This window comes from Arvicanthis niloticus, chromosome 23 (genome assembly GCF_011762505.2).
Source record: "Arvicanthis niloticus isolate mArvNil1 chromosome 23, mArvNil1.pat.X, whole genome shotgun sequence".
Lineage (NCBI taxonomy): Eukaryota > Metazoa > Chordata > Mammalia > Rodentia > Muridae > Arvicanthis > Arvicanthis niloticus.
The window spans coordinates 31,364,475-31,386,501 of record NC_133430.1 but is presented as its reverse complement, the minus strand read 5'-3'; the positions used below and the strand labels follow the sequence as shown (position 1 = coordinate 31,386,501).

General features: G+C 38.7%; 1 protein-coding gene across 8 annotated transcripts in view; it reads left to right on the top strand.

Annotated features, from left to right (window-relative positions):
• Ylpm1 (YLP motif containing 1) overlaps positions 1-22,027 on the top strand; it is an 86,724-nt gene that overhangs the window by 47,128 nt on the left and 17,569 nt on the right. For 4 of the 8 annotated variants that reach the window (XR_013106696.1, XR_013106695.1, XM_076921650.1 and 1 more), the window contains 9 exons: positions 748-810; positions 1,071-1,190; positions 1,591-1,767; positions 1,844-1,927; positions 2,184-2,267; positions 9,259-9,339; positions 12,333-12,384; positions 17,135-17,265; positions 21,707-21,887. Coding sequence is in view for 2 of the 8 variants with exons in the window: in XM_076921650.1 (XP_076777765.1) it covers positions 748-810; positions 1,071-1,190; positions 1,591-1,767; positions 1,844-1,927; positions 2,184-2,267; positions 9,259-9,339; positions 12,333-12,384; positions 17,135-17,265; positions 21,707-21,853 (939 nt within the window). In the remaining 6 variants the exon portion in view is untranslated. Of the gene's footprint in view, positions 1-747; positions 811-1,070; positions 1,191-1,590; positions 1,768-1,843; positions 1,928-2,183; positions 2,268-6,294; positions 6,501-9,258; positions 9,340-12,332; positions 12,385-17,134; positions 17,272-21,706; positions 21,888-22,027 lie in introns of those variants that run through there. The other 4 variants (XR_013106697.1, XR_013106699.1, XR_013106698.1 and 1 more) reach the window with 4 other exon arrangements.

Here is a 22,027-nt window from a genome sequence, read left to right as displayed (position 1 = left end):
GATTAATTTGATTTTGTGTGATGAGTTTTGTCTACATGTATGTATGCATACCATGTGTGTGCCTGGTGCCGACAGAGGTTAGAAGAGGATGTTGGGTCTCCTGGGACTAGAGTTGTAGCTAGCCAGTTGTAAACTACCTTGTGGGTCCTGGAAACTAAACCCAGTTTACCTCCTGAGCAATTTCCCACATTCATAGAAACGTGTTTTAAAGAGAGTTTTTTAAAAGGAGGGAGGAGTGTGCTGGCTGAGTTTGCTAGCACCTCTAAGATCCCAGCTAAGCTGTGTCTCTAGCCCCTAAATCATTTTTAGTTTTTGATCCCAGACATGTACACCTAAAATTCGCTTCAGATAATTTGTTTAGTTTTATCCCGTGAGCTGTGGTATGATGTGTCTTTATTTTTATTCGTGTCAGAGTAATTTCTGATACCTGTTGTGATTTCTTTGAGCCCTTGGGTTTTTTTTTTTTCATAGTAATTTGTTCTACATATTCGTGCATTTCCTTTGTTCTGTTTTGTTTTGCTCTGCCTGTTTTGAGACAAGGTGCCAGGTATAGCAGGCTAGTCTCAAGAGTCCCTGTGTAGCTAAGAATGCCTTTGTTCTTGATCTCCTTCCTCTGCCATCTTAGAGCATGTGTCATAGTGCTGGGGTGGTTCCTTGTTTTCTTCATGATAGGAAGCAGTCTGCCAACCGAGCTACATCCCAACCCCTAAGAAAACAAAACATTTGACCCCCTCCATTGTGTTTCAGATTGTTGTTATAATGAGAGGATTGCCTGGCAGTGGAAAGACACATGTTGCAAAACTTATCCGGGTGAGTATGGGAAAGTAAAATAAGAAAAAGAAAAAAATGAGTTGCTTGTTAGTGGGTGGTATTGTACTCATCCAGGTATCTCCCAGTGATAACTTACTGAGGCCCATGAAGACTTAGAAGTTTTTCGTCTATTTAGACAAATAATTTTGCCTCTGATTGATTTGAAACCACCAGAAATTTATTTTAGCCACTAGTGGGAACTTTAGTGTTCATCAGTTTGGTTCATAATTTTTTTTAAAGCTTGACTGTTGTGTTCTTAGGATAAGGAAGTAGAATTTGGAGGACCTGCACCCAGGGTTCTAAGTCTAGATGACTATTTCATCGCTGAAGTAGAAAAAGAAGAAAAAGATCCAGATTCTGGAAAGAAAGTAAAAAAGAAGGTATGTGGATCCTTCCAGACCTTTTGGTGGGATGTGAAAGAAGATGGGGGGGAAGGGTTGTTTGTTTGTTTGTTTTTGTTTTTGAGGTAGGGTATTACCTATATAGCCCTGGCTGACCTGGAACTTGTCAGGTAGATCAAGTTGGCTTTGAACTCACATGATCTGCCTGCCTCATCTGTTTAGATTCAAGGTGTGCACCACCACGCCCAGCTTGCACTGTTTTGTTTTGGTTTTTGGTTTTTTGTTTGTTTCTTTTTAAGATGAGAATTTCCTTGTCTTAATGGACACAAACTTTGGTGCTTAGGTGGAAAGAAAAGGGTGCAGAGTCATCTTGTTTAGTTAGCCAGGCTAAGTCTGATTTCTTACTCCTGCTAAACTCCTTTTCTCTGTGGGATTTTAGGTAATGGAATATGAATATGAAGCTGACATGGAGGAGACTTACCGCACCAGCATGTTCAAAACTTTCAAAAAGACTCTAGATGACGGCTTTTTCCCTTTCATCATTCTGGATGCTATCAATGACAGAGTTAGACATTTTGACCAGTTTTGGAGTGCAGCAAAAACCAAGGGTTTTGAGGTATAGTCTTAACTTTGAAGCACTTTTAGTGTGAATTTTGTATTTCTTGACCTAATTGTTACACATTTTTATTTAGGTGTATTTGGCTGAAATGAGTGCCGATAACCAGACTTGTGGCAAGAGAAATATTCATGGAAGAAAGCTTAAAGAAATAAATAAGGTGATTTTCAGAACGTGGTGTGCTGGAGAACCCCAGACATCAGTCTTTCAACACTAGCAGTGCTGGCTTAAGTCTTAATTAGCTCAGACGTCTTTCTGCCTGCTTTAGTAAATGCCCTTTCTGTATTATAAGTGGAAAGGGATGCCTAGCTCTTCTTGAAACTAAAGTTATAGCATTAATTTTCTTTCTCCTGATGCTTTCCTTGGTCTTTATTGGAGTAGTTGTCTGAGTTAACTTGTTCTGAACATCTCAATAGATGGCTGAACACTGGGAAGCTGCGCCTCGTCACATGATGCGTCTAGACATCCGTTCCCTGCTACAAGATGCTGCAATTGAAGAAGTAAGTGTGCATCTGCGTCAGCGCAGTGCAGATAAGCAACGCGTTCTTCGCCTGCTTTACTTTGAAAATTTGAAACTTCCAGAAAAGTTACATGAGCACATATGCCTTTTAATAATCTTAACCAATTCAGTTGTTAATATTTTCCCACATTTTTCTTTATAAGTACTTTATAAATACTTAGTAACATTATTTCATGTCATTACTGTGCAATCATGAGAGCTGAGTTGAAAACCCTCATAACCCATCACTGCAAAATATGTTGTTGATGACTATCTTCTAAGAGCAAGGACATTCTCTAATAAATTAATCCATTTAACTATAAAATGTAAGAAAGTGAGCATTAGCTGGGCTGATGGCACACACCTTTAGTCCCCCAGAGGCTGGCAGATCTGTGTGAGTTCAAGGCCATTTTGGTCTACAAAATGAGTTCCAGGACAGCCAGAGCTCATAGACCCATCTCAAAAAACCAAAAAGAAAAAAAGTTAACATTGATATGATACTATAAATTAATTTTTTGTGTGTGCTTTTATTAATTTAACCTCTTCCTCCAGGGCATATCTCCTAGCCACCTCTTTAATTCAGTCCTTGAGCGTGGGAGTGATTCCCCCTAGTGGGGACATCAATCTGCCCCACCTGATCTTACATCTCCTTTTCAAGGGCTAACAGTCTGTTTCTTCTTTTACTCTCTTACTTTCAGTTTGCCCTGTCCTGAGGGTTCAGACACTGGGAAGTGGCAATTGATACCCTCTGGCCAAGACCACTGCTTGGTGTGGGTAGAAGGCCTCCAGCCCTCTATCTGAACACTGTGACAGCATGTTTGGGTGTCGGCCACAACCTCCTATCTTTTTATTCTTCTTGAAAAGAAAAAAAAAAAAAAAAAAAAAAAACCCTGTTGCATACTGATTAGTTTAATGCCTTTAGGGCGGTCAATGCTTTCTCCAAAATTTGCTGGAAGGCTCACAGCTGGAACTTTGGGGAATCCCCTGTAAAGCCTCCTGTGAAAATTTCTCTCTGACCTCAGCGTTTCAAAACATGGGAAACTAGGAGATTCAGGGGTTGGAGGTTGGGAGGAGCAAAAACAAAACAAAAGACCCGCCTCAATCTTGGCAGCGCACTTTGGCCCCCACCCACGCTCCACTACCCAAGCAGCTCTGCGACCTTCTGGACTCCTGCCACGGATCTGGAGATCCAGGCAATTCTGGTTAATGTCTATCCCATCCGGGCTTGATTCCTCCTCCAAAGTCAGATCGCCACTTTAAAGAGGGAATTTCTTCCATGGGAACCCAATAGGGCATCCCAGCCAGCAGGACAAACCATCAGGAGCACCTCTGTGTGCCCTTCAAGCCTGCCACAGAATGCGGCTCTCAAGACCCCATCCCTGCTGGACCCTACCCCTGCCAGCCAACCCCTGCCAGACCGCTCCTGCCACCCCTGGAGGGCAGAGGAGGGGGCGGCGGATGCGGCCAAGGCGGTGGTACAGGGAAGGAGATGAAGGATGAAGCAGGGGTGTAAGGCTCAGGAGAAACGGGAGAGAGAAAAAAATCTGCCAGGACCATTGGCAAAGCTGGGATAAATCCTCCACGCTGATTGGACAGAGCCCACCAATCCTCCACGCTGATTGGACAGAGCCCACCTGGTTATTTTTGTTGAAATGTTTTTTGTTTTTTCCCTAATACTGGGAGTAACTCAGTATTAAAGGTCCCTTTATGGGAAATGTTTTTTTGTTGTTGTTTTTTTGTTTTCTTAATAGCGTCAATGTCCCTCCATGGGAGAAAAAATTTAGGGTGAGCTAAACTTACTAGTATAAAACCAAACACAATCAAGGCATAAAGTACTAAGCCAATGCTGTTTAAATTTCCAAAGGCATTAGTCATTCATTGTATGGATGGTCCTTACTGGCTGATTCAGATATAGATACCTTAAAATGTTTGATGAAATAAAAAGGAATATTGTATTGTTGGTGATTGTAGATTGTTCCTAAAGAAATACAGGGAAGGAGTTCTGTTGATTATCCAGGATATAGGATAGGTCTATGAGAAATCCAACCACGGAAGATACACATCAAAAGAGATTGTTTACAAACTCTTGGTGACTTTCAAAAATTGCTGGGAGATATTAACTAGCTACAGCTCACTATTGGGTTAATAACTCAGGAGTTAAGTAGTTTATTTCAAACCTTACAAGGTGACTAAACAGTCTAAGAACATTATTGGCTGAGGCTGAAAGAGAACTGGCTCTGGTGGAGACATTACAGGAAGGAGGCACATGTGGGTTGCTTGGATCTCAAGCTGGATGGTATTTTAGTTATTCTGCCTTCTACTCATTCTCCCACTGGGCTTCTTATACATAGAGAAGATGATATCTTAGAATGGATACTTTTAGCATGTAACAATAAAAAATTAAAACCCTATATAAAAAGGTTTTTTAATTAATTATAGAAGAAAAAGAGAGGGGTCGGTGAGATGGTAAAAGTACTGACTGCTCTTCCAGAGGTTCTGAGTTCAATTTCCAGCAACCACATGGTGGCTCACAGCCATCTGTACTGGGATCTGATGCCCTCTTCTGGCATGTGGATGTATATGCAGCAGAGTACTCAAACAATAAATAAAACTTGGGGCAGGGGATATTCAAATTTATTGAAAAACACAATGGGAAAACCAATGTTTTTATTTGGATTACAGATAAATTTATTTTCATTCACTGAATTAGGTAGCTAGTAGAATCTAATAAAATTTTTAAAAAAGAAAGAATTTGACTTTGTCAATTTACAAAAATAGACTCAGCAGAGATGTAGTGCCTCATACTTTGGCTGAGATTTCCCTAATTATGGGTAATCAATAAAGACTAGCAAAGGGCTTACAATAAAGTTTTGGAAGAGATTAACAACAAATACTCCAAAAGCAAGCAACTTCAGTTTATAAAAAGAACTAACTGGATTCTTCCTTCTTGAGTGAGAGGAACACCAATTTCTAAAGCTCCTACCTTTTACACAGATGCCAATAAATCAGGAATGGCAGATTATAAGTTAGGAAATATAAGTAAAATAATTTAAGACCCATAGTCTTCAGTCCAAAATGCAGAGCTATATGCTATTTTCATGGTTCTGTCAGCTGTTCCTGAATTTCTTAATGTAGTCACTGACTTTCAATATGCAGAGAGAGTGGTTTTGCATCATAAACTGCTACACTTATTCCAGATGATTCAAAATTAACTTTGTTTTTTATAATCCAGCTTAATTACCTACTGAAAATAACCCTAAAGGTACCCAAAGAAAAGAAATCTGGTAAATGGATGTGTTTCATTTTACAGAGTTTGGATAATACTACAGGTCAAGCAATTTGTGGAACGATCTGATCCTACTTTAAAGGAAATGCTAATAAAACAAAGGGGGGATATTAGGTCTCCCAGAGATAGATTAAATAATGCTTTATTGACTTTAAATTTTAAAAATATCAGATAGCACAGCTGCTGGAAAAAAAAAAAAAAGCACTGGATTTTAAAAAGGACTGCTGCATTAAATCACCCTATATATGTCAAGGATATGTGAACCTCAGAATGGAAGTCAGGAAGTATGTGCATTGGGGAAGAGGTTTTGCTCTTGTTTCAACAGGAAGCAAAAGCTATGGATTCCTTCAAAGTTAATTAGAATTAAATTTGACCAGGAAGACCTCCTAAAAATCTTGACTTCGGACATGAAAAAAAAAGAAATCCAAAAACCCAACAAGACAGGTGACACAGGCGCCAAGACTAGCTGAGACATGAGTGTCTCTGCAGAAACCAATGAACTTTCCTGGCTGCTTATGATCACATGTCATCCTCATATGGCATGGACCCATCATACCTCATATGGATGAAGACATATTACAGTTTGGCTATGAGTCCAAACTGACTGATAGTTGCCTTTCACCTCCTCAAACATAGAGCAGAGAATCATCATTAGCTGATTTGTGCACACTGCACATTCCATACGTGTGTTAATATAAAAATGTCCACACAATGTTACCTTTAAAAGTTTGTGTGTTTTCAGAACAAAAGGACCAACGAAGGCCTATCTGGGTCCCAGCCAGAAATGTCTGATATCACCCCACCAACCAAGAAGATGGCCTGCATCTCACTGCCTGGTCAGGGAAAGAGGAGACGGAGGAGACGCCATCCCCAACCCCGGCTCCGACCCCGGCTCCGACCCCGGCGGCGGGGGGAGAAAACGAGGGACTTCTGTTGTACTGGGGGAGGAAAGTTGCTTTTAATTGCTTGGTTCCTTCCCCCTGTGACCCCATCCTGGCATTTGGGACCCTCCTTGTCCTAGGCCCCTGCCTTATTCAATTCCTACAGCAACATTACGAGGACTGTTTCAGTCCGGGCCAGTACCAGAACCTCCCACAAGTGGATACCAATTCTATGATTATGCTGCCCCTTTATAAAACAAAAAGAGATGTGGGGCCGGGGTGACATGGCACCAGGAGGAGCTGGTCTGGAGCAAAAGTGGGGTCGAGGTGTGTCCACACCCCGGGAATCTCGTCCTGAGATCGGAAGGAGTAGGACCACTCCCCCACTGCCCGGGGCCTGCGTGTCTCAGGCATGTAGTCCTGGTCCTTAATTTTACCCCACCAGAGGTCACAATAGTCCGTAGCCAGGTTAAGTTTTCTCTCTCTTTATAAGGGCATATCCAGCAAACACCTGGAATTTGGAATTCCTCCTAATGCAAATGATGCATCCCAAGCACACTGGCCGTGACAATGATGTACACCCTGTCTAATATACCCCACTTACCCCACAAAGGTTTAAATACACACGCCCTCCTGACCGCTCCTGATTTGATCTTCTCTCAAGACTGCCCAATTGCATGCTGATGACGAGTGGGGAAGCAGAGCCAGAAACGCCACTTGAGTTACATTTAAAATAGTCTATGTTCATCTCCTCCCCTGATGCTGTACTCTATAACACCTCTCTTTGGTGGTGATGGGATGAAGCATTGTGTACCCTGGCTGTCCTGGAACTCCTTTGTAGGTCAAGCTGGCCTCGAATTCACAGAGAAGGCATGCACCACCATGCCCAGCCTTTGTAGCACTTTTATGATAGGAAAAATAGCACATTCAGTAAATTGCTTGCTATGAGTTTTATTTCCAACCTCATATAAAAACTGGATGCATTGACCCTTGCCTATAATCCTAGCACTTTGGAGGGGGAGATAAGAGAGCTCCCTGGGGCTCGCTGGCTAACTGGTCTAACCAAATTGGTGAGTTCCAGGTTCAGGGAAAAACCTTGACAACGGAAATAAGGCCTCACACACTTTTAATTCCACTAGTTTAGGTTTAAATTAAGTAGCAGAAGGTCTTGGGAGATGGCTAAATGGGTCATGACATCATAGAGGGAAAGTAACTCCTACAGATTGCTCTCTGACCTGCTGTGCACCAGGGCAATGGCACATGTGTGCATTCAAACATACAGACATGAGTGAAGCCAGTGAATGAATGAATGAATAAAAAGATGTGTAAAAACAAACAAAACCTTAGCAGGAATGCTACATGAATTATGTGTTCTCAGTTCACTGCATTTGGGTCACATCATTTGAGATGACAGTTTACCTCATTGTGATGTAGGCATTGATCTAAACCTTGGGACACCAATCAGATCTGTTGGGTTTTTCTACTTTTTTTTCAATTTGTAATAAGTGATCTATAAGTGTCTATTAATTTCTTGTTCCCAACACATTTTCAATCATCGGTAGCTTGCATAGTAGTTATTAGTTTTGGTGGAAGAACATACTCTGAGAGGAGGGTGACTTTATGTTTCAGTCACTTGTGTGCTTCTGTTCTGTTTGACCTCGTTCTTTGAATGGTGCTGTCCTTACTGAGTGAGACTCTGGCTCCGCAGCAGACACTTGTCCTGTCACCCAGACTTCATAGTCCCATGTGATCAGTCAGTCATGCCACCTTCCTAAAACACATCTTTCTCCTTGGCTTTCATGAGTCCACATTCTTCTGCTATATCACTAGATATATCACTAGATCGTCTCAAAACAGTCTCCTTTTCTGATGTATGCTTTCTAGGCCTTAAAAAAGTCACTTAGGGTGCTCTCCTTAGCTCAGGTTTTACTCACACATGAAAAGAACTTATTTCTGGGAGCATAGATTTGCCAGTTTTATACCCATCCTAGTTTCCTAGATTGCCTTTTATATACCTTATATAGACTGGCTTGTCTACCTTAAAAGTAACATTTTTCATGAGGCCTGATTGTGTCGACTTTTATCCCAGTACTTGGGAGGGAAAGGCAAACAGATCTCTGTGAGTTTGAGGATAGCCTGGTCTATATAGCCAGATCCTGTTGGGAAAAAAGTTAACAATTTTGAGTGGGTGGAGTGCTTTAAATTCTTTTTACAATTATTTTCTGAAGTCTCCCTGAAACACACCATGTTAACGTCACACACTTGATCCTCTTGCGGGTTCTCTGTTTTTTCAGTAGGAATCACCATGTTAGAAACATCAATCTGCTCTTAAACCAGCTCTTGATGGCTCTCATCACTGTGTTCTGATATTCTTTTACCTTGTAAATATTTCTCACATCCGTCTGCTCCCATGTATATTGAAATCATTGTGGGCCAGCCTCTGCCACACCACTGTTTGCTGTCGTCTCTCATATTTGTTGTTGATGTGCCCTCTTTTTCTCATATTTTGAAATTTGATCAGAGAAATAACTTGTTAACAGTTTTTAAAAGACTGTAATCTCTTGAGTATTAAAAACCCATCTACTTGGAGTAAAAGATTTTACCCAGCTTTACAAGGATAAAGATGACAAACCAGGGAACATAGCACAGAAGTATTGTTCTGTGGTCTTTTAGTCCCACTTCAAAGTTCAGATTGTTAGAATTCATGTGGTATGTGACAGAGGAGAGCCCCTGCTGTCTTGTGCTCATTCCAGATCTTAGTGAGTCAACCCTTTCTTAAATGCTAATGCAATCCTTTTTTTAAAATGATTATTGGCATATTGTAGGTAGAGATGGAAGATTTTGATGCAAATATTGAAGACCAGAAGGAAGAAAAGAAAGATGCAGAAGAAGAGGAAAGCGAACTGGTAGGAGACAGACCAACCACTTTGAGCAAAGTGTCTCTTTGTTATTCTTAAGGAGTGTTTATATTCAGATCTGTAGTTTGATTATTAGTGTTGATACACACTCTTTACAGTAAAAGTTTCCAAAATCATCCTTGTGGAGACTATATATTTTTTTTATTTTTCCCTAGTCCAAGAAAAATCCTTTGTTGTTAGGGAAATTTTAAGAGTACTAAGAAATTCATCTTTGTACTCATCTAGCTGTGGGTGGTTGTAGGGGAGTATACTTTTCAAGAATGTAAATTACATATGAAAGGACATTTTTTCCATTCCAGCAGGTATGTGGTATAGCCTACCCAACATATGCATACATACTCTTGTCTCTTTGCTGTAAGATCTCAAAATTAAGTTCTGTTACCTTGAGGCAGAAGAACTTACTGAATGAAGAGGCAAAGGGCTGTCACTGGCTGCTGGATTTGTTGTTTTCTCTTGTTAATGATGGCAAAAATTACTGTGTAGGCAATGGATTTTCACCCAGGCTGATGAGATACTTAATGATGTGAATTTAAAGTTCTGTGTACCTCCTGTAAGTGCTTTGATTACACCTCTGTGGAGATATTTCCCTTACTCTGTCACTCAAGAAGTGAAACCTATAAAATTACCGATGTTTCAGTGTTGGCTAATGAGGTACATAGATTAATAATGCCTTTAGATAGTATTACCTTTAAAATCCACAGTATTACTTGGTTTATTTGACATTTCAGCTCTTGCTAAAGTTGCTTCTCCTTACTTCTCTTAATGAAAATGTACAAACGGAGATCCCTGATTCCTATTCCCTAAAACATAGTCTACAAGGACTGGTCTCTTTAAAGCCATGTATGACATAGAAGATTTGTGATAGAAACTGTGTTTATATAGCATTTGGTGTCGACCTCTACATTCCTAGATGTCTTAAAATGTGGATTAAAAACTAAGCTTTAAAGGTAATGATAATTGAGTCTCAGTATGTTTTTTAATAGTCTTATTTTTCTTAATCAAGTTGACATACATAATCCAAAATGTGAGGGGAAATTTACATAAAGGCCCACACTGTTCTTAACAGTTAATAACCTCACTTGCTACTTGTAGCCTGTACAGGAGAAATCCACAGTGTTTTGGCAGCTCCATCTTTTGTGCATTTTTATTTTATTGCACTTGCTTAAATGTAGTCAACTTGGAGCTTTTCATTAAATGTACAATTACTTTTTAAAGGGAAATATGTTGCAACACTCTAGTTTTACATCAGAACTGGTAACAAATCCTTAAAATTTTACTCTGCTGGACTATTTATTTCCAAGTGACCTGCTACTTTAACAAGCAGAAGTATGATAGTTTTAAGAATGAATAAAGATAGTTCCAGCAGGGGTAATCAACTCATTTTACTTTAATCTCAAGCTTCTTTAACCCAGTCACATAGCAGAACCCAGCTCTTTTACTCTTGGAACCTATCCCAAGGGTAAAAGATTCCTGGAGAATATTAACCAAAATAATGTGAACAAGTTTCGGGTTTCTTGTCATTCAAAACAGTTTAACAGAAATCTCAGTAAATTCTGTACAGGATGAACTTCAAGCTTTTCTTAGTAAAAGAATCCTTAGGGATTATTGGTGAGATACATTCCTGCTGTTAGTGCTTCTGCAAACCTAGTCCATATGATTCAGAATCTATAAGTATATTTCAGTGATGCTTAAGGTTTTCGGGTGGTTTTAGGTCACATTTGTACAAGTTTTCTCGGTATTTATAAACACCATCACTTTAGCAGAGCTTTTTCTTGATTTGATCTGAGGTGTTTTGGGGAAATATGTTGTAATTTATAAAATGAAATACTAATTCCTAGTTCTGGCGTAAAGACTAGCAAGTATATAAGCCTAAAGCTTTCCTGGAGTAAGGGTGCTCAAGAAGACTCTCCTGTAGAGACTGTTACACTGTCTCCAGCATGTTTTCCAACTCAGCTGGGTGTCAGTCTGTTATGACCTTGAACATTCTCCACAGTAGAGAAGAAGACTCATTAAAAAAAAAAAGAAAGAAAGAAAGAAAGAAGGCAAAAAAGAAAGAACCAAAAACCTTCAATCAATTGGTCTGGTTTACTAGGTGCTACTATTAATGTTTCTGTATAATAGGATCTATTTGAGAACACAGTCCAAATAAAGGCAAGGGGAGTTATAATGAATGTCCTGGGAGAAGCCGACTAGGAGAGTAAACAGAAGGGATTACCACATAGTTAGAGGCACCCTGGGACACTGGAGACTGTTTGGGGAGTTTGTTTCAAATAAGTTACTCAGTTATCTTATGTAAGATGTAAATTCTGTGGGAATTTCTGGTTTTATCACATAATAGGAAAATATAATATTATAAGATATCAGAAATAACTTAATTTTCATCTGGTGATACAGAACTGCTCTGAAGTTGATTCAATAAAATTAGCCTTTGTATGCTCAAACTGGTACATGAATTGAGTCATTTTAAATGAGTGTGAGCTTCATAATGCGGTAGTTGGGTCAGTCTTTCTTTTCAAGTACTTAAAGTGACATGGAAATATCAAGTGACTGTCTTGAAGAACACTTGTGGACATCATGGCTTCAATTATTTGAGAATAGTAGTTGTACTTTGAAAGTACCTAGCTAGTTTATAAATTCTCAGAGTGATACGGCTCCTAGCTCAGTCCCTGTATATTCTTACCATAATTGTTGTCCATCTGCTGTTGAGGGTACAGTTGCTGAGTCCTCAGCTGGACTTAAACCAAAGCGCCTTCATGATCCTACCCTGACAACTGAAATCTGAAGTCTGCAGGGAAGTTTGGTGAATTTGGTCACTTACTTTCTTCAAGAGTAATAAAGTTGTGTTTCCCATAAGGATATATTTGTAACTAGTGAGTGGAAACTGAATCCAGTCCCAGTTTTAATGCTTTTCCAATTCAAACGTGTTATGCATGTATGTGTCTCTTTCTAACCCTTCGAGCTTCTCTCTGTGTACGATTTAGGGTTACATTCCGAAAAGCAAATGGGAGATGGACACTTCTGAGGCAAAGCTAGGTGGGTATTTCCTTTTTCCTGTTTTTATATGTGATACCTGATGGTAATGGTCATAGAGCTTTTCACTGCGCAAGGAGGAAAGGGCCGGAAACTTCTGCTTAAAGCAAGATTTTGGCCAACCCACGTCTTTCCGTCATTTCACCAGCTTTTGCCTTAACTACTTATATCTGTGGCAGATTAAAAAATACATTTTCTACAAAACGTGCTTTTGGGATCATTGGAAGTTTTAGGATAATTAGAAATGTCTGATAAACATAATAACATACTGTCACTTCTAACATTCATTTTTTTTTAGTATTAATCAGAAATGTGTCCCTAACATTTCTTTTTTAAAAGAATATTTATCTGTAACCACAGTTGAGCTTATTTGTGAGTACTTTAGTAATTTTAATAAATATTCGGGTTTTAAAAAGTTACTAAAAAGAAGATACCTTGGGTAATAAATTTGAGTTTCTGTGGTAAGGAAAGTAAATATATAACTTGAATATTCAAGGAAACTCCCATTTAAATTTTCCTTCAGGTTATCTTTAGTGCTGTGTCACAAGGATAGCCTTTTAAAATAATTGTTTAAATCAAACCTTTGAGTTGCTTGATTTAGTCAGGTTAAAAAAAAATGTATTAAATGGAGTTCTTCAGTATTAGTGTGATATTGTAAGGTAGTGTTTTTTGGGTTTTGTTGTTTTTTATTATTTTTTCTTTACTTCACTTAAAGAGACTAATTTAACATGTCAATTAAGATGCGTCAATAAAAATTTAAGGAAGGCTGCCCTGCCAGACTTTCTGATTATGAAGGCCTGGCCGATTAGGAAAGGTGGCTCTCGTGTTTCTCTTTCTGGTGAACTGTTAATCCAAAACCAAGCAACCATCTAAACATTCTAAATTTGCAGAGTTAGTTTGGCTACTCAGCAGTCTTGCTGCTTAGGTTATATGTCTCATATCAAAGGGGAAACATTGTATACACACTTGCATGGGTCATGTCTGCACTGTACCCAAGCACTTGTGTTAGAGATAGTTTTGGGTTTTGACTAGGTTGTATATTAAAAGATAAGTTCACAAACTCGACTATTATTGTATTATGGGAATAGGTGTTTGCTATAAAGTCTAAAATGTTTTAGTGTGTGTCAAATGAAAATTATTTGTGGTTTATTGACATATTCATGTACAATCTTTCTTGAGAGAAGTCTTAATAATAATCAGCTGTCTCCTTCCTTTCACAAACCATAGCCACTTATTTGCTTAAATGCCGTTAAATATTTAAGGAAATAGTAGCTCCAGCTTACTTTTTAAAAGGGTGGTGGTTTCCTTGTTTTGGATTAGGTTAGCCCTGTCTGAAGTTCTGTACTTTTAAAATAACCTGTAAGACTATAAGATGATTTGATTCTATCATTGCTTTATTGATTAGCTTTTGTGGCAAAGAACAATCATAAAAATAAGGGGATTGTCAGAGTGGTGCATATGTTAACAAATATTCTTCCAGACCTTGTGTAATAAATGATTTGTGATTGTGCTTTTTTTTTTTTAAATGCCATCCCATTTTCTATTTTCCTTTCTAGTTTTAGAGGAGAAAAGAAAATGGAATATAGCCATGATAACTCTTCAAGAAAAATGTCATTAATATTTGTATTCATTTCTGGGAAATATGATGTGTCTATTATTTGTTTCTCAGAAATGTGTCTTACATAGTCTGTCAGTTTTGAAGATATTACACAGTAAATTGTAGAAATGGGGTTGTCATAAATCCTTTCAGTAATGGCACTAATGGTCTGGTGATAAATCTAAAAAGGGGAATTTTTAATTAGTTTTAAAAAGAGTAACAATGATGTTTGTATAATGACCTGGCATCTGGCACCCCTGGATTATCTTGAGAACTAATCCAGCCTTGGAAGAAGGAAAATTGACTATAAACTTTATCAAAGTGTTTACTTTGAGATTAGGCCAGTGATTAGAAGAAAATTCTCTTCTAATTCACGAGGATGATCTGAGAATTAGCCTATTTGTGTTGCCTTTTGTACCCAAGTGAATGTTTGGTTCCCAGGTGGAGATTGCTTCCCTGAGTACTCTGCCAGTGTTCTTACATTTCTCTTAGCAGTGTGACTATGCTGAGGTGGGGACACACTTGAGCTTTCCCTGTGTGGCATATTGAGCTGAGAGAGCTGAAACTTGGAGCTGAAGAGTTCTGATCATAGACAAGTCTTCAGTAAGAAAATACTTCTATTCTCTTGGAAGCAGATTGTCAGAATTCTTTGCAGAATCTTCACTTGTGCTTAATATACTGGTCAGCCTGTGTTTGTTAAATAGGAAGCAGCATCAATTTCAAACAGTTCAGAACTGGCCTGAGCTGTATCTAGCATGGTATTACAGTGTGATTGACCAGTGTTGGTTACACCTGACTACTCTTTCCTAACTGGGAAATAGACATAGTAATGCACAAGTTGGCTTTTACACATATCTGCTGGGCTTTAGAACTGAAGCTCCTTCAGTTCCAGTGATTGAGTTGAGTTTTTCACATCTGTAAGACCTAGAGCACTCGAGAATGTTACCATCTTAACAGGTCTCGGCATAGAAAGTGCTCTGCTCTTTTCATCACTTCTGTGGTATTCTAGCCTGCTACTCATCAGACAGATGGAATCATCTTTTCACAGTTGAGAAGTAATGGTCATTTATGTAGACACATAACTCTTATATGTTCACTTAGAAATTTTTTCAAATACCATTTACATTTAGAAAATAATAGATGTATCTATGGAATTGTTCTGTTGTGCTATAGTAATATGCAGTGTTTTAAAGATGTGGTAAATTCTGTGACTGACCAAGTTGGATCAAAAACTTCATCCTCTTAAAACTTTATCTTTTGTGACCCAGGCCTCTAATGTGTGATTGGATTGGACACCAGTCTTTCTTCTGTAACCAACACCCAGATGCCTCTTCCCTTACTTATACCATCTGAGTGTCTGGGACTTGGTATTTGTTGGACAAGGTGTTCAGCCTTTCTTCCACACTCAAATGAAACATTGAATGCACAATACAATCTCAAATAAGGGTGCTCTGACTAGAAATGTGGGCTCTAGGGCATCAAGGTGCAAATACCCAACACCTGGTCTGTTCCTCCTACCATTACTTAGAGTACAAGGAAATACTCTTGCAGGTTCCACCCTGCCTTTCTGTATTTCTGCCTGGCCGTGCTCTGTTGTTAGAGTTGAAATGTGAAACCTTCCCTTCAGAGTATGTTCATGAAAAGTTGATTGTACTAAGATTGGGAATCTTTAAATATTTTTAATGAGTGTACTGGAGTACTTCTTACTCTTCTTGTAACTGTACATTGTTGAACTAAGGTCAGCTTCATTGCTTCTGGGGTGTCATAGGTTTTCTGAGACCGTGTTTTGTGTCCCTGTGTAGTCAAGGATCCTGTACAGTACGGCCTGTCAGTAGAGCCATGGAGTACAGCATTTCATCAGCAGAAGAGGTAGAAGGTTGGTTCTGTGGAGCCTATCGGGAAATTTTGTTGAAACAAGATGATAAAACTTTCTTGAGTTTTATAAACAGTTGTCATTTACATTACTGATTTTTCAGTGATAATTGCTTTTGTGAGGGAAGGGTATGGGAACTAAAACCTGCCAATTATGGAAAATCTTTATGGCTTTTTAAGGTTTGTGTACAGTTAGTTGTGTGTGGAGTTTGTGTATTTGAAAGCATGACTCCTCCGTCCTGCCGCTGCTCCCACTGCATGCTCCATGTGGAGTTCTCTCCAACTCGCTGCCAAATGTTCTGCCACACACACTTCATCCTTTATGGAGATGAATGTTTGCTATGTGTGTCTGAAACAGTTACGCTTTCCTTTATTAGCCTGTCTTAACAATAGTGTGTTCAGATAACTTGATGGCGTTCAAGCGCTTTATTGAAACTCAAATGTATACAATTCATAATATTCCACATCTGTATTCAGAGTCAATATTAACCAATAAAAAAAGACAACACATTCTCATTGTGTATTATTTAAGACACCTAATCTCATGTCTCACAATTTCTAAATGTGCTGCTTATTTGATAATAATGAGCTATTAGGAGGCCAACACCTTTCAATTTTTATGATTCAGAAAGAAATAATAGATCTGGTTACTTGGACTGACTTACCAGCTTTTAGCATGGTAAGTCAGCAGTGCTTTACGATATAGTCAAAGTACAAAAAGAGTGTTCATCAGAACTTACATTATACTCAAAGAATGGGGTCATAGTCGTCTACTCATAAATGTTAACTCATGAGTGCTCTTAGGAAAATCATAAACACATCCTTAAACATGATCTTGATACTATCTTGCTGTTGTCTTATTTTCATATGACACATCACACATCATTGTAGAACAACTGGGTGGTATTGACGCTGTGCTAAAGAAAAAGGCAATAATTGTTTTTAAAGAGACCTGTTTTTCTTTCTTTCAGAGCATGATAGCTGAAGTGTGATTTTTTTCTGAGGGTGGGAACCTAGGAGACAGGATCTTTTCTTGCCTTGTCTATATTTATTACTAAAACCATCAAAGTATAAATGTGACTACCAGTACAAACACCAAACAGATGGTGAGAATCACAACAAATTTGATATTTTCTTAGCCAAGAAGATAGCTTGAATCTGAAAATGATGCTGCATTGAAAAATGTGGACATGCCCTCTGGAAACAATCCAGCCTCCTTTTCCTTTGTGTGTCGTGTGCAAATTTACACACCTCTAATGCCGTGGCTCTGTGTTTATCCCTCAGACAAGTTGGATGGCTTGAGGACTGGTACTAAAAGGAAACGAGACTGGGAGGCGATTGCCAGCAGAATGGAGGACTACCTTCAGCTCCCTGATGACTACGAGACTCGCGCTTCTGAGCCTGGGAAGAAGAGGGTAAGAGGCTTTGGTCAGTAACTGCTGAAACATGAAGCATTTGTTTTAAAAAGTTGGGGATAGAGAAATGGCTGTCCATAAAGTGCTTGTCCTGCTAATATGAGGACCCAAATTTAGTCCCTAGCTACCAGTAAAAAAAAAAAAAAAGTGCTACAATTACAGACATACCTACCCTGTTCAACACAGATAAGTCAGTTCTAAAGAGCTTTATTTTTATTTTTACTTTACTGGTATGATTGTTAACCTACATGTATGTTGTATATAACATGTGCATGCCTGGTGCCTACGAGGCCAGAAGAAACATCATATCACCTAGATCTGGAGTTACAGATGGTATAATCTTCCATATACTTTGCAGACCAAATCATGGTCCTCTGCAAGAGCAGCAAGTGCCCTTAAATCCTGAGTCATCTCTCTAGAACCTCTGTATTTCTTTCCAATTAATTTCCTTAGTGGTTGAATATAAGACAGTATTTTAGTATGAGAGAATAAAAAATGTTTGTAGATTATTTTTATGGTAGGTATTGTTTCAAAGACTCTATATTTTAAAGCTCATTGCTATACTGATGAGTAAGGTATGCTGGCACACCTGTAATCCCATCATGAAAAAGATAGAAGCAGGTGAATTTCTATGAGTTCAAGGCCAGCCTAGTCTACTTAGTGAGTTCCAGGATAGCTTTGTATTGGAAAACAAAAAAGTTCAAATGCTGAAAACAGAGTATAAACCCACTCTTGTCTATATAGTTTGAGGAGATAGGGAAGGGAAATCCCAGTAATGGCCTTAAACCTATGCCCAGACACACATAAGGACTTGAACACTGAGGCCAGCTCACATAGAATTGGCTCAAGCTACGTGTGGTAATGTACTATGTAATCTTTGCACTTTGGAAATCAGGAAGATTATCCATGACTTGAGACCAGCCTGGGCTGCAGAGTAAGACCCAGTGTCACAAAACAAAACAGGTCGAACAGTAGGAGTGGCTCTGCTTGGGAAGTGACTTGAGAGTTACAGTTGTGACTGGGAATAATTTCAAATGGAAACTATTTTTCTCAATTTTTTTGCTGAAATAACTGTGACTATCTTCAAAAAGATGATTCTGTAAAATTGGTCATATTAGAAATTACCTAAATGGCTAGGCTTTACAAGTAATTTGCACTGGTGATGTTATGCAGAGTTTGAGCACTTGCCTTTTTTCACACATAAACTAGAAAGGGCAGTCTCAAGAGGCACCATTTAATACAACTTCAAATGGTTAGAAAGTGATTGATCTTCAAGAAGTTTTAAGTTTCTTAGAAATATTTAAATAGCAATGGATGAAACACATATACTCAAACCTTTGAGTGTTGGTCAAGTTTTTCTGTATACTTTTTTTTTGTACAGTTAAGTGACCTTGTCCATCAAAATATGACATAATCTTGTAAATCTCAAAAAGTATCTTTAGGAAAATTAGAAGGAACTTGGACATTTTGGTTTTTCCAGATATGGTTTCTCTGCATATTCTTGGCTGTCCTGGAACTCTAGGACACCTGGAACCCCTGGAATATCACACCCAGCAATTTAAAAAAAAATCATAGTGATTTATGCTAATTTCAGTGTTGTACTTTTTCACGTGAGCCTCAGTGTGCACGAGTGTGCAGATGACTAGGCTTTGTGGCAGGCACTTTTACCCATTGTCTTAGTTAGGGTTTTTGTTGCTATAACAAAATACCCTAAACAAAAGTAACCTGAGGAAAGGCCAGGGCCTCTCCTCCTGGAATGCTCAGCTCACACTCCAGTCAGTCACTGACTGAAGTCAGGGCAGGGACCTGGAAACAGGAGCTCAGTCTGCTTTCCTACACAACTCAGGACCACCTGCCCAAGTGACATCACTCCCATATGGTCTGGATCCACCCACATCAGTCCTAATCAAGAAAATGCTTCACAGACTTGCCCATAGACCAATCTAGTAGGGTTAATTTTCTCAGTCCAGGTTTCCTCTTTCCAAATGATTCTAGTTCTGTCAAGTTGACAAAACAATATCAAAAAAACTAGCCAACATAGCTGTCTCAGTGACCACTAAAATCAATGTTCTCTTTTAAAATAATAATAAATAAAAATTAAATTTCTGTTTCAGAGTCTAAACTTTAGATTCAAAAGTAGCAGGATCTGAGGCTGGAAGGACGGCTCAGCAGCTCAGAGCACTGCTTCTCTTGAAGAGGACTCATGTTGGGTTCCTGATACCAACATGGTGGCTTTCAACTGTCTTAATTCCAGTTCCAGGGAATCTGATGCCCTCTTCTGGCAAGGGACACATGATTGCACATACAGGCAGATCACTCATACACAGTATAGAAAATCAATCTTTAAAGACTAAGTAGCTGAATACAGTTACTTCGTGTACTTAACTGTTGAGGATGCTCTGTGCATTTAAATTGACTATGAACTGAATTAACTTGTTCTTCATTCAGTGATCACTAGATATCTGCCCATCCATCCTTTATCTTAACACTAGGAATATTTCAATAAATGTGTACCCTTGATCCTAAGTGGAACTAAGAGTATGTATGAATTGTTTATAGTGCATCTTTTTGGATATAAAACTCAATGATAAGACACTTACCTAGCATGTACAAAGCCCTGGGTTCAATCTCCAATAGCACCAAGAAAGAGAGAGAGAGAGAGAGAGAGAGAGAGAGAGAGAGAGAGAGAGAGAGAGAGAGAAAAGAAAGAAGAAAGAAAGAGAAAGAGAGAGAAAGAGAGAAGAGAGAGAGAGATTTTCATGTGTATTTGCAATCTCCAATAGCACCAAGAAAGAAAGAAAGAAAGAAAGAAAGAAAGAAAGAAAAGGAGAGAGATATTTTCATGTGTATTTGAAATCCCAGAAGAGAGAAAGCCACACTTGTTAAAGATTGCCACCAATATATCTGAAAAGTTTATAGTTTACTTTTGTTTGTGCCTATAAAACCTGATGACTGCTTCCACGTTGGAGCATGCTATTTGGTACAACTGTAATCTGTGTTCCCAGGCCATGGCCACTCATATTTGGCTCAAGAATAAACTCTGTAAGAAGAGTCAAGTGTGGGACTAGGGAGATGGCTTGGATGAAGTGCTTGCCGAGCAAGTGTGAGGACCAGAGCTCAGACCCCCAGATCAGAAGTCAGGTGGGTGAGGTGAGGTGGCCTGCCTGTAATCCCAGTTTACTATAGAGGACGGCACCAGAGAACACCTGCTAGCCTCCACACTGGCATGTGTTGTGCACCAGTGCCTATGTATACATGAACAACCAAAGTAGAAGTGAAAAAGAGTCAAGGGTTAACCAGTTTTTTCTACTACCGCACCCTGTCTTCCCTCTGACCAGATGTTAGAAGCCTCAGCATTTCATTGTCAGTCTTGCAGATATTAAAAGGAAAGTCAGTGTGCCTCAAAGCAGTAAAGCATTTCTATGGCCAGCATAAAGTACACAGAATTTCAGTACTCTATATTTGGGACATAATAAATCACAAGCTGTATTTAAAATATAGCATATTAAAATACAGTCTGTGCTTTGTTACTATATGTACAGTATACGTAACAGTATCATAATCTCTCAAATATTTTGCTCTTAAAGAATATGAGATATATGCATGTATTTTAAGTATAAATCTACCTTTTTAAAGAACCAATAAGAAATATTGGTACTTTAATATTTAAATATTCTTGAACCCATATATCTGCAGTTGAAACCTTACCATAATAACATTTGAAGCAGTGGTTTCTGTAGTTTAGGAATGAAAATAACACTACTAGCCCCCTGTTTTTCTCTCATTAAATTTCAAGCAATAGTCATTGTACAGAGATAAAGCTTTGTCCTTGATCTAAGTACATACATATATATATGTGTGTGTATATATATATATGTGTGTGTGTGTATATACATATATATATACGTATATATATACACACATACACACACACATATACCACATATACACACACACACACATATAAAATCTTTCTATTTACAGAAACATAGTAATCATGTAATATGGAAATCCAAAAGTAGGTATGTCAAGCTCCAGACAAGCCTAAGAAAGCAATGGTTAATTGCAAAGGCTAAAGTGGGGAAAGATGTCTGGAGTGACACTAAGTAGACAGGGCTCAGAGCTGTAAGCTGAGGACTAGAGGACAGTGTTTTGCTCATATAGAATACCTTTGGCAATGGCCAGAGATGCCATGGAGCTGATGGGTGTATCAAGAGACCTTTAATGGCAGGACTTTGTCTTACAATAATGGGAAAGTTTGAAACAGGTAAGAATATCAACTGTGTATTTTAAGGTCTCTTTGGCAGAGAATGGAAACAGTTTTTGACTTGTAATTTTAAGTCTGTTAATCTACCCAAATAATAACAACAAATTATCCAAAGAGGTTACCTTTGGGGTTCCCTCCCTCAAACAGCCCAGTCTAATGCTTTTTTCTCTTTAGGTGAGATGGGCAGACCTAGAAGAAAAGAAGGATGCAGATAGGAAAAGGGCCATAGGTTTTGTGGTCGGACAGACTGATTGGGAGAAGATCACAGATGAAAGTGGTCACCTGGCTGAAAGAGCCCTCAATCGGACCAAATATATATGAGACTTAGTTTTGAATGGAGTCATATTCCTCTAAGGTAAGGGTACCCAGCCATAGAAATAGCCTGTCATATGGTTGCTTCCAAGGTACTGAGGACAGCTTGCTTTACTAAAAATGATTTTTCTAGTTCTGAACAAGTAAGTATGTGCTAGTACTAACTAACATTTGCAGTACAGA